This window comes from Cetorhinus maximus, chromosome 33 (assembly GCF_964194155.1).
Source record: "Cetorhinus maximus chromosome 33, sCetMax3.hap1.1, whole genome shotgun sequence".
Taxonomy (NCBI): domain Eukaryota; kingdom Metazoa; phylum Chordata; class Chondrichthyes; order Lamniformes; family Cetorhinidae; genus Cetorhinus; species Cetorhinus maximus.
In genome coordinates, this window is record NC_135911.1 from 7,903,657 (window position 1) to 7,917,472 (window position 13,816).

General features: G+C 46.9%; 1 protein-coding gene across 2 annotated transcripts in view; it reads left to right on the plus strand.

Moving 5' to 3' along the window:
• The window catches only part of LOC144671642 (cell adhesion molecule CEACAM5-like), a 39,602-nt gene that overhangs the window by 16,679 nt on the left and 9,107 nt on the right, over positions 1-13,816 (plus strand). The window contains exons 5-7 of one of the 2 annotated variants that reach the window (XM_078533646.1): positions 6,479-6,757; positions 8,672-8,935; positions 12,813-13,088. In XM_078533646.1, coding sequence (XP_078389772.1) covers positions 6,479-6,757; positions 8,672-8,935; positions 12,813-13,088 — 819 coding nt within the window. Of the gene's footprint in view, positions 1-6,478; positions 6,758-8,671; positions 8,936-12,809; positions 13,089-13,816 lie in introns of both variants that reach the window. The other variant, XM_078533645.1, reaches the window with a different exon arrangement.

A 13,816-nucleotide genomic window follows, 5' to 3' on the forward strand; every position in this document is an offset into this window, starting at 1 on the left:
ACATTAGCTCTGTTTCTCTCTCCACAGATGCTGAGTTTTTCTTTTCCAACATTCCCCATTTTTATTTCGGTTAACTGTAAACCTGCGCCCTTCAGCAACAGTAGAAATTCAAAACCTGTAACGTATATGCAGAAGGATGGGCTCCAGATAGAAATGGTGCAGGTATTGCTTACACTGAAAGGGCATGGCTGGTAAACATCCTTCTGTATCGCCGCTTTAAACATAGGGTGGGCTTCAACAGAGAAACCAGTTGCCACACAGCATGAGTGCTGTCCCATGAGGATGATGTCAAGCTTGCACACCGGGCAGTAGACAGGTGTCCAACCATCATGGAGCCCCTATGACTAGTAGAAATTTCAAGCCATGCACCATCTCCAGCCTTTAGCCAGCAAGACTGGCTAAAAGTTGTCTTCTTCCATTCTTCACTGGCCTAATTCTAATTTTAGAAGATTGCGCTTTCCTCTGCTGGCCTCCTCGCACCAGAGGAAGTAGCTCCCTCTGTTGACTCAGACCCTCGAGTGGACCTCTACGCCAAAGGGAGTGCTTGCAAATGAAACAGCCGCCAGAAAGCCAAACACAGTCTCTGAAAACTGGGGGATTTTAACCGTGACTTTCACTGTGGTGCAAGGAAATTGCTGGATGATGGCCTCACTCTGTTTTGGTTCAGAAGACTCCTTTTAACTGCAAAATCTATTTCGCTTCAAGGCTAAAATCTCATGAACCATGTGGCGTAGGTGCACTCGCAGTGCTGTTGGGGAAGGAGTGCCAGGGTTTTGACCCAGTGAAGAGTGGGCATTGCTTTATACAGAGGAAAAGGCTCACGTTCAAATTATGGGAATATTAGACCATAAGACATAGGAGCAGAAATTAGGCCATTTGGCCCATCGAGTTTGCTCCACCATTCAATCATGGCTGATAAGTTTCTCAACCCCATTCTCCCGCCTTCTCCCCGTAACTTTTGATCCCCTTACCAATCAAGAACCTATCTATCTCGGTCTTAAATACACCCAATGACCTGGCTTCCACAGCCTCCTGTGGCAATGAATTAACCAATGAATATTCAACCACAAACGCACATAGGTTCATGCTACCATCATCATAATTTAGCCCTGTTGTCACAATTATGCCCTTTAAGCGATGGTGGCGTCATTTAAAAATTATTATTATTTATTCATTCATGGAATGTGAGCATCGCTGGCAAGGCCAGCACTTGTTGCCCACCCTAATTGCCTTTGAGCTGAGTGGCCATTTCAGAGGGCAGTTAAGAGTCAACCGCATTGCTGTGGGTCTGGAGCCACATGTAGGCCGGACCAGGTGAGAGCTGCAGATTTCCTCCCCACAAGGACATTCGTTCTTGTGCTCTTCTCTAAAGGGCATTCCGATGATGGTGCACTATATCGCCTTCAAGTCCAACACATTCTTCCGGAGATGTGGTGACCAAAACAGAACACACCCCTCTAGCTGGGTTTCGATCATGTCTGTACAGCTGAAGCGACAGATCCTCAATTCCAACTCTCTGTAGATAAAAGGCCAGCATTTCCATTCATCATTTTCTTCAACACAATCGCTTTACTGATTTGTGGATATATGCTGTGGAAAGGAAGCTCAGGTATGTCCCGTATCACATCAGAGCATAAGAAATGGGAACAGGAATAGACCATTCGGTCCCTCAAGTCTGCTCTGCTATTCAATAAGATCATGGCTGACCTGTTTGTGTTTCGATTTCCACATTGCCATCTACTCCCGATAAGCTTTGATTATCTTGCCTAACAAGAGTCTATCTACCTCTGCCTTAAAAATATTCAATGACCCCACCTCCACGACCTTCTGAGGTAGAGAGTTCCAAAGTCGCACAACTGTCTGAGAGAAAAACATTCTCCTCATCTCTGTCCTAAAAGGGCGACTCCTAATTTTAAAATAGTGCCCCCTAGTTCTGGACTCACCCACATCCACCTTGCCAAGGTCAATCAGGATCTTGTATACATCAATCAAATCACCCCTCTTCTAAACTCCAGTGGAAACAAACCCAGTCTGTGCAACTTTTCCTCATAAGACAACTCATTCTAGGTATCAGTCTGGTAAAGCTCCTTTGAACCACCTCCAATGCATTTAGATCCTTAAGTAAGGATGGGTGGTCAATTCGATGGTCAATCAACCAACCCAGTTTGCTGCTTGGTCCCCACAAGTATAACTGTCACCAGTGTATCATACACTGCTGATTATTTTAATATTGCCCAGCAGAAAACTGGTGGGGTCGGGTCAAAAGCCAGTGACTGGAAGCCAGTGTCCAGTGGCGTACCACAGAGAACTGTGCTCGGTCCCCTATTATTTGTCATTTATATAAACGACATAGATGACTATGTGGCGGGTAGGGTTAGTAAAAGTTTGCGGATGACACAAAGATTGACCGGGTGGTTAACAGTGAGGTTGAGTGTCTCAGGCTATAGGAAGATATAGACGGGATGGTCAAATGGGCAGATAAGTAGCAGATGGAATTTAACCCTGAAAAGTGTGAGGTGATACACTTTGGAAGGAGTAATTTGAGAAGGAAGTATTCAATAAACGGCATGGCACTAGGAAGTTCTGAGGAACAAAGGGACCTTGGCGTGTGTGTCCATAGATCTCTGAAGGCAGAGGGGCACGTTAGTGGGGTGGTGAAAAAGGCATATGGGATACTTGCCTTTATCAATCGAGGCATAGATTACAAAAGTAGGGAGGTGATGTTGGAGTTGTATAGAACCTTGATGAGGCCACAGCTGGAGTACTGTGAGCAGTTCTGGTCACCACATTATAGGAAGGATGTGATTGCACTGGACGGGGTGCAGAGGAGATTCACCAGGATGTTGCCTGGGATGAAACATTTAAGTTATGGAGAGAGGTTGGATAGACTTGGGTTGTTTTCATTGGGGCAGAGAAGACTGAGGGGTGACCTGATCGAGGTGTACAAGATTATAAGGGGCATGGACAGGGTGGATAGGGAGCAGCTGTTCCCCTTAGTTGAAGGGTCAGTCACAAGGAGGCATAAGTTCAAGGTGAGGGGCAGGAGGTTTAGGGGGGATGTGAGGAAAAACATTTTTTACCCAGAGGGTGGTGACGGTCTGGAATGCGCTGCCTGGGAGGGTGGTGGAGGCGGGTTGCCTCACATCCTTTAAAAAGTACCTGGATGAGCACTTGGCACGTCATAACATTCAAGGCTATGGGCCAAGTGCTGGTAAATGGGGTTAGGTAGGTAGGTCAGGTGTTTCTCACGTGTCGGTGCAGACTCGATGGGCCGAAGGGCCTCTTCTGCACTGTGTGATTCTGTGATTCTGTGAAAAGCGGGTTTCACACCCATCACATTCTGCTCTCCTACCCTTATGCCATTATCATCACCTTCTTTAGTCTTTAACACTACCACTAACACTCCTTTTGTCCGGTGCCCATAACATCTTTGTCAAATTTCTCCTTAGCTCCCACCTATCCCTGACCTTCTATCTAGCTCTGCCTGCTCCATCCTCAAAGTTTAAAATTCATCACATGTCTGCTTCTCTTTAGCTCTGAAGAGGAGTCACACAGACTTGAAACGCTAACTCAGTTTCTCCCTCCACAGACGCGGCCAGACCTGCTGAGTTTGTCCAGCTTTCTCTGTTTTTACTTCAGATTTCCAGCATCTGCAGTAATTTGCTTTTATTGTGATTTGTCCCCGCTAACCGCCACCCCCCCACCGACACCCCCCCTCACCCGCCATTTACTGCAGCTTAAAAGAATCCCCATTCTAATCTCTATCTGCACTTTGAGGGAATCAGCAGATGTTTCAAAGGTCAAAGCCTTTGCTGGAAGTTCTTCGTCTTGGGTAAGAAAGGAAGAGGCTGGGGTGGGGGTGGGGTTGGGCGCCTCGATTGACATGTATACGTCACAAAAACGCAGACAGTGCAGCTGCGATTTTCCAATAAGCTTGGTGCTTGCTAAAAGGACAGGCAGTTCTGCTGGCTATAGTCACTTATCTGCAGTCCGCACAAAGGAAGTGTGTACCTGCCTGGGCAGGTAATTCAGAGCAAGGTCTAAAAGTGTCGTCCACAAGCACAGTGAATTGCCGAATGGACACAAATTTTATGGAAGGAACAAACACCAAACGCTAAGTGTTTATTTCTGGCGCTAAATGAACAGCAAATGGATTTTGTTACAGAATATTTTGACCGATAGCAAGCCCTCTTTTCTTATTCTTTCACGGGATGTGGGCGTCGCTGGCTGGGCCAGCATTTATTGCCCATCCCTAATTGTCCCTTGAGAAGGTGGTGGTGAGCTGCCTTCTTGAACCGCTGCCAGTCCCTGTGGTGTGGGTACACCCACAGCGCTGTTCGGGAGTGAGTTCCAGGATTTTGACCCAGCGACAGTGAAGGAACGGCGATGTAGTTCCTTACTATCTGTAAAGTTCCCATCCCTCGTATGTGCAAAGGAGGAACTGGGTAACTTTTCTTTATTCATTCAGGGGATGTGGGCTTCGCTGGCTGGGCCAGCATTTATTACCCATCCCTAGTTGCCCTTGAGAAGGTTGTAGAAGCTGCCTTCTTGAACTGCTGCAGTCCGTGTGGTGCCAGTACACCCACGGTGAGGTTAGGGTGTTCCAGGCTTTTGAACCAGCATTAATGAAGGAACAATGATATACTTCCAAGCCAGGATGGTGAGTGGCTTGGAGGGAAACTTCCAGGTGGTGGTGTTCCCCATGTGTCTGCTGCCCTTGTCCTCATACATTGTAGCCGTCGTTGGTTTGGAAGGTGCTGTCTAAGGAGGCTTGGTGAGTTCCTGCAGTGCATCTTGTAGATGGTACACACACTGCTGCTACTGTGCGTCAGTGGTGGAGGGAGTGAATGTTTATGGATGGGGTGCCAATCAAGCGGGGCTGCTTTTGTCCTGATGGTGTCGAGCTTCTTGAGCGTTGTGGGAGCTTCACTCATCCAGGCAAGTGGAGCGTATTCCATCACACTCCTGACCTGTGACTCGTAGATAGCGGACAGGCTTTGGGGAGTCAGGAGCGCTGAAGCCTTGAGAAATCACCTAACAATTCGAAATGGGAATTGCAAAAGAGCGCAAAACGAGCAGAAATGCGCCCGACGCCCGGCTCAATATTCAGTCCGATTGATTTCAGTTGAACTTCATTTTGGGGAGAGCCTATAGTGAGCGCTGGGTACCAACCTGTTCTGCATCCCTGTACAAGGTGAATTTGTGCCCCAATAACCTTTGATACAGGCACATATTGGCCTAGGGTCACAACGCAAGGCGAGAGGTACCATTCTGGGGGCTCACCTGTATTCTTCTCCACTGACTTCAGTGGAACTGAATATCAGGTGGAGTGTAAAATTCAGCCCCCATTTTGGCTACACTAGTGAGCCGAAGCAACAGGCTGGTGTGAAACAGCGAGGCTGGAATTAGCGACGTCTCTCTTGTTACCTGGGACAGGGTTTTTCCCCGTTGTCGGGTGGGTTTGGCAGGGGACGGCCAGGAAGCCGACTGCCACCCGTGGTCAAGGTGGGACCGCGATTTCACACTGGCCAGCCCGGCGTGAAAGGTGCGCTGCAGCGCTGCCTGTGCGGGGTGGGGGAGAGGAGGTCAAGTGCAAAACATTGCGCATGCACGGGGAGTACACACTGGGGAAACTCCCTGGGGCACAGAGGGAGACGAACAGTTTCGAAAATTCGAAAATAAAGATTACTAAAATGTTATAAAACATGTCCCCTCATGCGACTGAGCAGACACGTTTGCTATTAGTTAAATTTTACATTTTTAAAAATCTTATTTCGTTTGCTGTGGGAAACCCCATTCCGCCCGTGGATGAGGTTTCCTAAAAAGTGCAAAGGCCGCTTGGCCTTTTCGCCTGCTCCGCCAACCGCAAGGCTGGACGGGGCAGCGAAAAATGTCATCCAATTACCCTTTTAATGGCCTTAAGAGGCCTTTTAGCTGTCGGCGGCTGTGCTGCTGACTCTGGCACGCACCCAACGACCAAAATATCGCGCGAGGGCGTGGATGGCATCAGGCGCCCGCCCAACGTCATTTTAGTTCGGCCGGGTCAGGCCCGAGAAGCAGAAAATCCTACTCCTGGAGTATATCCAGGCCCAAAAAAGCCCTAATCTGAAAGGAGTTAAGGGTTATGGGGGTGCATGGGGGCGCGGTTGCAGACAGGAAAGTGGAGCTGAGACTGTAGCCAGATCAACCATGACCTTATTGAACTTTGGAGCAAGTTTGCACTGCTGGATGGCCGACTTCTGCTCCTGTGTTCCTATGTTCCTGCTCATGCAGATATAAAATTCCGATATTAATAGAAAATATCAGGTCAATATAACATGCTTCAAGTTTGATAGTTTCAAAAATTGCATTAGAGAAAGATCTTTTGAAACATAACGCTTGTCCCTCATATGACTCAAGTGCTGATGCATTGTGTACAATGGAATCAATGAATATACAACTGTAGGATAAATAATCTGGTGCTTTCTCTTTTATCCAGAGCCAGTTTCCAAGCCAAACATCTCTGCGAATATTTCACACCCTATTGAACAGAAAGACACTGTGGCCTTGACTTGTCATGTCACTGGCGATGTAAGATTCATTTACTGGATTAAGACCAACCAGAGCATTCAGAATGAGGAGAGGATGACATTATCACTGGACAATGTGACACTGACGATAGCATCAGTGAATAGGTCTGATACAGGCGACTACATGTGCCAGGCATGGGGCCACACCAATAATGAAGAAAGCGATCCATTTTCACTGGGCGTTTCCTGTAAGTACAGACCAGTGATGGCGGGTTAGTGTTGTAAGACAAGCCCTACTTATACCTATTGGAATACTTTATTCAAATTAAGGAAGTACCACTACCAGCATTATTGTGTCAGCCAATGATTAAAATATCGCTTAAGAGAATGTGTTTGGATGTTGCGCAAATTGAACTTAATGATAGGAAAATCATTTCTATAGCGGGCAGTCAATCCACGAAGTCGGTCAAACTGGCTGGTTGGACCTTTAATCCATTAATGGATAGTATTGAACAAACAAGATAACAGCTCATTCAGACACCGAACCCTGTGCCTAATGTTCTAATGCTCAATTGGAACGGGTTATTGGAAAAGCAAAGCCATGATGCTTGACTTTGTCGGTCTGGTCTGCTGGTCCTCAGGACCCCAATAGCAGACTGACCGCACATTATACATACCGCCTCACTCCGCTTTACATTTGCAAGTTATCCTGCCTTGTCAGAAGATATAGGTAAAAAGTGAGATTTAAAGTGATTAGCAAAAGAAGCAAATGCGCCATAGAGTTAGACAGCACAGAAAGTGGCCCTTTGGCCCATCATGCCCGTGCCAGTCATCAAGCACCTATCTATGCTAACCCCATTCTCCAGCACTTGTGTGCTATGGCGTTTCAAGATCTCATCTAAATTCTTCTTAAATGTTGTGAGGGTTCCTACCTCTACCACCCCCTCAGACAGTGTGTTCCAGATTCCAACCACCCTCTGGGTTAAAAGGTCTTTCCTCATACTCCCTCTAAATCTTCTGCCTCTTACCTCAAATCGATGTCCCCTGGTTATTGACACTTCCGCTAAGGGGAAAAGTTTCTTCCTATCTACCCTATCTGCGACCTTTCGTATATCTCTATCAGGTTCCCCCCTCAGCCTTCTCTGCTCTAAGGAAAACAACCCAAGCCTATCCAATGATGTGAGAAAAACTTCTCCACACAATGAGGTGTTTGGAATCTGGAATGCACTGCCTGGTTGTGCAGTGGAGGCAAGGTCAATCAAGGCATTCAAGAGGCCATTAGACTATTTGTTGAATAGAAACACTGTGCAAGGGTTACGTGGAAAAGGAAGGAGATTGGCCACTGAGTCATAATGCTCATTCGGAGAGCCCATGCAGACACGATGGGCCGAATGGCCTCCTTCTGCACCATAACAATTCTGTAATGCACCTGCACCAAAGCTTTTAAAGATGAACTGATTCCACACACCCACCACTCTCTGCGTAAAAAAGTTCCTCCTCATGTACCCCCTACACCTTCTGCCACTTCTCTTGAATCTATGTCCCCTGGTTCTAGAATTCCCCACCAAGGGAAACAATTTTATCCTGTCCACTCTATCTATTCCCCTCATAATTTTGTACACCTCAGTCAAGTCACCTCTCAGCCTTCTTTGTTCTAAGAAAAATAACCCCAACCTATCCAATCTCTCCTCGTAGCTACACTTTTCTAACCCTGGCAACATTCTTGTAAACCTCCTCTGCACTCTCTCCAGAGCTATTACGTCCTTCCTGTAATGTGGTGACCAGAACTGCACACAATGCTCCAGTTGTGGCCTCACCAGTGTTTTATACAATTCCAACATTACATGCTTACTTTTATATTCTATACCTCTGCCAATGAAGGAGAGCATTCCATAGGCCTTCTTTACAACCTTGTCTACTTGACCTGCTGCCTTCAGGGACCTGTGTACTTGTATGCCAAGACCTCTCACTTCATCTACCCCTCTTAGTATATTCCCATTTATTGTGTAATCCCTGTAACATCTCTTATGACCAGGGTCTTTTCCTGAAATCACGGGCTTGCTTTTAGCCAGTTGGTTCATCGTTATGATTGTATCGTTGTGAACCCGGTTTGGTTTAGTTATGTGTTCCATTACCTATAGCGCTACATTGTCTTATTCCAGATGGACCGGACACACCTCAGCTAACCATTGAGGACGAGGAAGAAGTGTATGCCCCTGAATCTAATATTACGCTCTGGTGTTCCGCGGATTCTGTTCCACCAGCAACATTTGAATGGCTACTAAATGGCAAACCTCTTGGGAAGACAGGCAAAAAGCTCACCCTTGTCAGTATCACCAAGTCCGACTGTGGGAATTACACCTGCAAGGCTCATAATAATCGCACCGATTCACACGCGGAGGCAACAAAGGAAATCTCCCTGGTCGGTAAGGAATTAAACCTGCCTTTCTGATTCAAGGGTGGGGAATGTGCCTTTTGCAAAGCTCCAGAATTCAGTTAACGTTTCGAGTCCGAATGACCCTTCAACAGAACTAAGTAAAAATAGAAGAGAGGTGAAATATAAGCTAGTTTAAAGGGGGGGGGTGGTCCCCCTTAATTTCACCTCTTCTATTTCACCTCTCTTCTATTTTTACTTAGTTCTGTTGAAGGGTCATTCGGACTCGAAACGTTAACTGTGCTCCTCTCCGCAGATGCTGTCAGACCTGCTGAGTTTTTCCAGGTGTTTCTGTTTTTGTTTTGGATTTCCAGCATCCGCAGTTTTTTTTTGCTTTTATCCAGAATTCAGGGTGTACACGAGGATTCAGTGCTAATAGCACCTCACGTTATTTAAAGTGCATTTGGGAGGTTGCAATGGAAGGTGCCCTGCGAATTAGCGCAGAAGCAAGTGACTATTATCCACTCACTGGGCTCCTTCATCAGTATTTGCATAATGATATATTAACAGTTCATTTCTCAGGTGGAAGTGGGGTTTTTAATTACTCAACAAGGCTGACCTCCTGTAGAAATTAAAAGAGGTAGAGAGGGAGGAGATAAAAGTGGCCAATCAGGGAGTCACACATCACTGGCATTAGTTAGTGGGTGAAATATTGCGATCACTAATATCAAAATAGAATGTTGCAGAAATAAATAGTGCCTCATTCAGTGCCTGAAACAGAGAGTGGTGGGGGGAGTGGTATTTGTAATCCAAGTTTTAATACAGAGGACTTTATCTACACAGAAACATATCTTGCCCTAAAATACACCCCCCTCCCTGCCCCACACACACACACATGCTCTGCATCTGAAGGTTGTCAGGCCCTACAAATTGTCAGACATTTGAATTTGCTTGCTGCACTAATCTGGCAACAGTGAACCTCACTGCACCCCCTCCCCGCCCCCCCCTCCCACACCCTACCCCCCCACCCCACACCCACCTCCCCCGCCCCACCCCCACCTCCCCCACCCTGCCCCACCCCTCAGCACAACAAGAAGGGACATTACAAATATTTCAAAACGGCCGCTACAGACAGTGCAATGGTATTCCAATTATCTACATAGATCATGTTGCACTCTGAGGTGCTTCAACACAATTGTGATTCGCGTAATATGTATCATCTGTACACTTGGCAAGTTGCCCCTCTTGCTGTAGCATCACATCTGTCCGTTCCAAACTGTTGCCTCTCAGCACCACATCATGGGGAAACTGGGCTTTTATCTTTTTTCATCTTGATACAGACCTAAGTGTACATTTTCCCTAACATCCCCTCGGGCACTATGTCGAAATGTTTGTTGAAATCTATAAAAGGAACAACGAACATTTGTTCTACCAAGATAAGATTCTCTGCCAGATGTTTGTGGTTATGGTGTGTATTTCCAGCTGTTTTTTTTTGGCTCCCTTTCAGTAAGTATTTCCAAAGCCACAATCTCACATTCCAGTGATTTGCTGTACAACAGAACACCAAGTTGGGTCAGAAAGACTACCCACATGAGAATCAACCACAACACAACGCCCAGAGTACATACTCAGTCAGGTTTTGCCCTCAATATTTGCAACAGAACAGCTGGTATTTCTTATTTAAGTGAATGTAAGCCATTAGCTATGTTACTTCGATAAAAACAAAAAGCTAAAAGCTACTGCGGATGCTGGAAACCCAAAACAAAAACAGAATTACCTGGAAAAACTCAGCAGGTCTGGCAGCATCGGTGGAGAAGAAATCAGTTAACGTTTCGAGTCTTCAAGACCCTTTGGCAGGCTTCTCTGCCGAAGGGTCGTGAAGACTCGAAACGTTAACTGATTTCTTCTCCACCGATGCTGCCAGACCTGCTGAGTTTTTCCAGGTAATTCTGTTTTAGCTATGTTACTTCATCTGGTGAGTTCTGTTAAAAATCCTTTGAATGGATGTGGGCATCGCTGGCTAGGCCAGCAGCTCTTACCCACCCCTAATTGCCCTCAAACTGAGTGGCTTGCTCAGCCAGTGTTGTGGGTTTGGAGTCATATGGTGGTAATGTCCACCTGAAGGGGGCTTTTAGTTGTTGTCATGCTCACCGATAAACCCACATTCACGAATTGAATTTAAGTTCTACCAGCCACTGTGGTGGGATTCGAACCCATGTCCCTAGTGGAATTAAACTGGGCCTCTGGATTACCAGGCCAGCGACATTACAACTACCCCTACATCTCCCCTTGAGTACGGTGCTGTACTACATGGGTGATGGATGTGGTTATGTTAACTTCCCACTTGATAATTTGCCTTAAAATTAGCATCCTCCCGGAACCCCGCTCAACCCGCACTCTGCGGTGGAGACAAAGACAGGGCATATTCTGTAACGGGTTGAAGCTCCGTTGAACCAGCCACACGCCCGGGTCTAAAGTCGAAAATCTACCCCAGGCGTCGATTGATCTCACGGGAGAAACGAAGGTGCTTTCAACTGCACGTGGACGTGATCTTGGCGCATGACTTTCAACCAGGCTTCGAAAGAGAAAGGGAGGGCTGATTGGGCGCTTGAGGCCATGTTAGACATTATTCAAGGCAGTTCTGTGCAGTGATGAAGTCCCCCCAGCCATCAATTGTGTTTCCCTCCCCTTTAATGCAGGATAGCATTTATTGGTGGGATTGGGCGGGGTGGGGGGGGGGCGGGGGGTGTGGAATGGGGGTGTTGGGGGGTCGGGGGGAGGTTGGTGGTAGGCATTGTCCAGTCAACTGGAAGTAATAAATAAACTTATCATGATAAGTAGAGTTATTATGCCACAATGGTTCAGTTCAGGATTAATTGGTGCAATATTATTAGGCAAATGGAATATTAATTAGGACTCAACTAACAGTTGATCTATCACTTTCTGCATGGCCCACAGTGTTAAATAAGGCACCTGAGATTGGCATGTTCTTCATTACCAGTTCTTTAATTGGCCCCAGGTTGATTTTTCTTTCTTCAAATGTTGAAATATATAGCTATATACGGTGGCTACAAGAGCAGGTCAGAAGCTGGGAATTCTGCAGAGAGTAACTCACCTCCTGACTCCCCAAAGCCTACAAGGCACAAGTCAGGAGTGTGATGGAATACTCTCCACTTGTGTGGATGAGTGCAGCTCCAGCAACTCTCGGGGAGCTCAACACCATTCCGGACAAAGCAGCCCACTTGATTGGCACCCCATCCACCATCTTAAACATTGACTCCCTCCACCATCGACGTACAGTGACAGCAGTGTGCACCATCTACAAGATGCACTGCAGCGAGTCATCAAGGCTCCTTTGGCAGCACCTTCCAAACCTGTGACCTTTACCACCTAGATGGACAAGGGCAGCAGACACATGGGGAACACCACCACCTGGAAGTTCCCCTCCAAGCCACACACCACCCTGACTTGGAAATATATCGGCCGTTCCTTCACTGTCGCTGGGTCAAAATCCTGGAACTCCCTCCCTAACAGCACTGTGGGTGTACCTACACCACATGGACTGCAGCAGCTCAAGAAGGCAGCTCACCACCACCTTCTCAAGGGGCAATTAGGGATGGGCAATAAATGCTGGTGTAGCCAGTGATACCCAAATCCCATGAACGAATATTTTTTTTAAAAATTGCTTTATGTTGACCAGTGTTGTGTTCCTCTGACCTTACAGGCTTATTTACAAAGTATATTCCATGCAAGGTGCAACTGTCACAATGAGTTTGTTATTTATATTAAGTGAAAAGTGATCGTCGTTCATCTCCTTGTTTAACAAGATGCTTCGAGTCCCTTGAAAAACCCAGTTCTAATTAAGGTGCAAAATAAACAGCATTATCTTTCCATGAATAAAACTGTCTTTTTTTTTTCTGTCTTAGAAGGTATCACCGAACCAAAAATTACTGCCAATGCTTCATATCTGGTGGAACATAATGACACCGTGACTCTGACCTGTGATGTATCCGGCCATTGGCAAGCACTGAGATGGGAAAAGAATCAGCAGGTGCTCCCGGGCAGTGGGAATATGAAACTTTCGAAGGGGAACAAGACATTAACAATCAGTGCGGTGGACAGATCGGATGCGGGGAACTACACCTGTAGGGCAGAGACCCCGACCATAACCAAAGAGAGTGACCTGTTCAAGCTAACCGTTTACTGTGAGTACTGGACAGTCTGTTTTGGCAACAAAAAAAAACCAATTGCACGGTACTATTTTTCAATCGTGTGGTCTAATCCGTAGCCGTGTGCATTTGGAAACTTGCGCCCGGCTGGGAAGCGCAAACTCGGCGGACGCTGTTGCTGCTGCTGCTGCTGCTGACACCAAGAGGGTGTCTGCTGTCGCGGTGACGTCAGGCTAGTTTGTCCTGCACCGTCCTCACACACCCGCTGTAGCTTGTCGGCTGTGACAACCATCACCCAACTCCTCCTAGGTGCGCCCCTCGTCCAGCCGCCTTCCACTTTGCCCTCTGTAAGGGATCTGTGTAGCTTTACAGTTCTGGTGAAGTGCCCGAAACACAGTAAAGTCCCAAAACAGAAACAGAAATACCTGGAAAATCTCAGCAGCTCTGGCAGCATCGGCGGAGAAGAGCACAGTTGACGTTTCGAGTCCTCATGTTGAAGGGTCATGCACCTTTTGAGCACAGTTCGAGTGTGGGTGCACCTTCTGAGCACAGTTCGAGTGTGGGTGCACCTTTTGAGCACAGTTCGAGTGTGGGTGCACCTTTTGAGCACAGTTCCAGTGTGTGGGGCCGGTTAGTTTACTATGAGGGTGTAAGGGTGGACTGAATATTAGGCGGTGTGTCTTTTATCAGAGGCTCTGGAATACAATACAGGCTGGTGTGGTAGGTGCTGACTCTCCGAATACTTTCGGAGGGAACTGGACTGG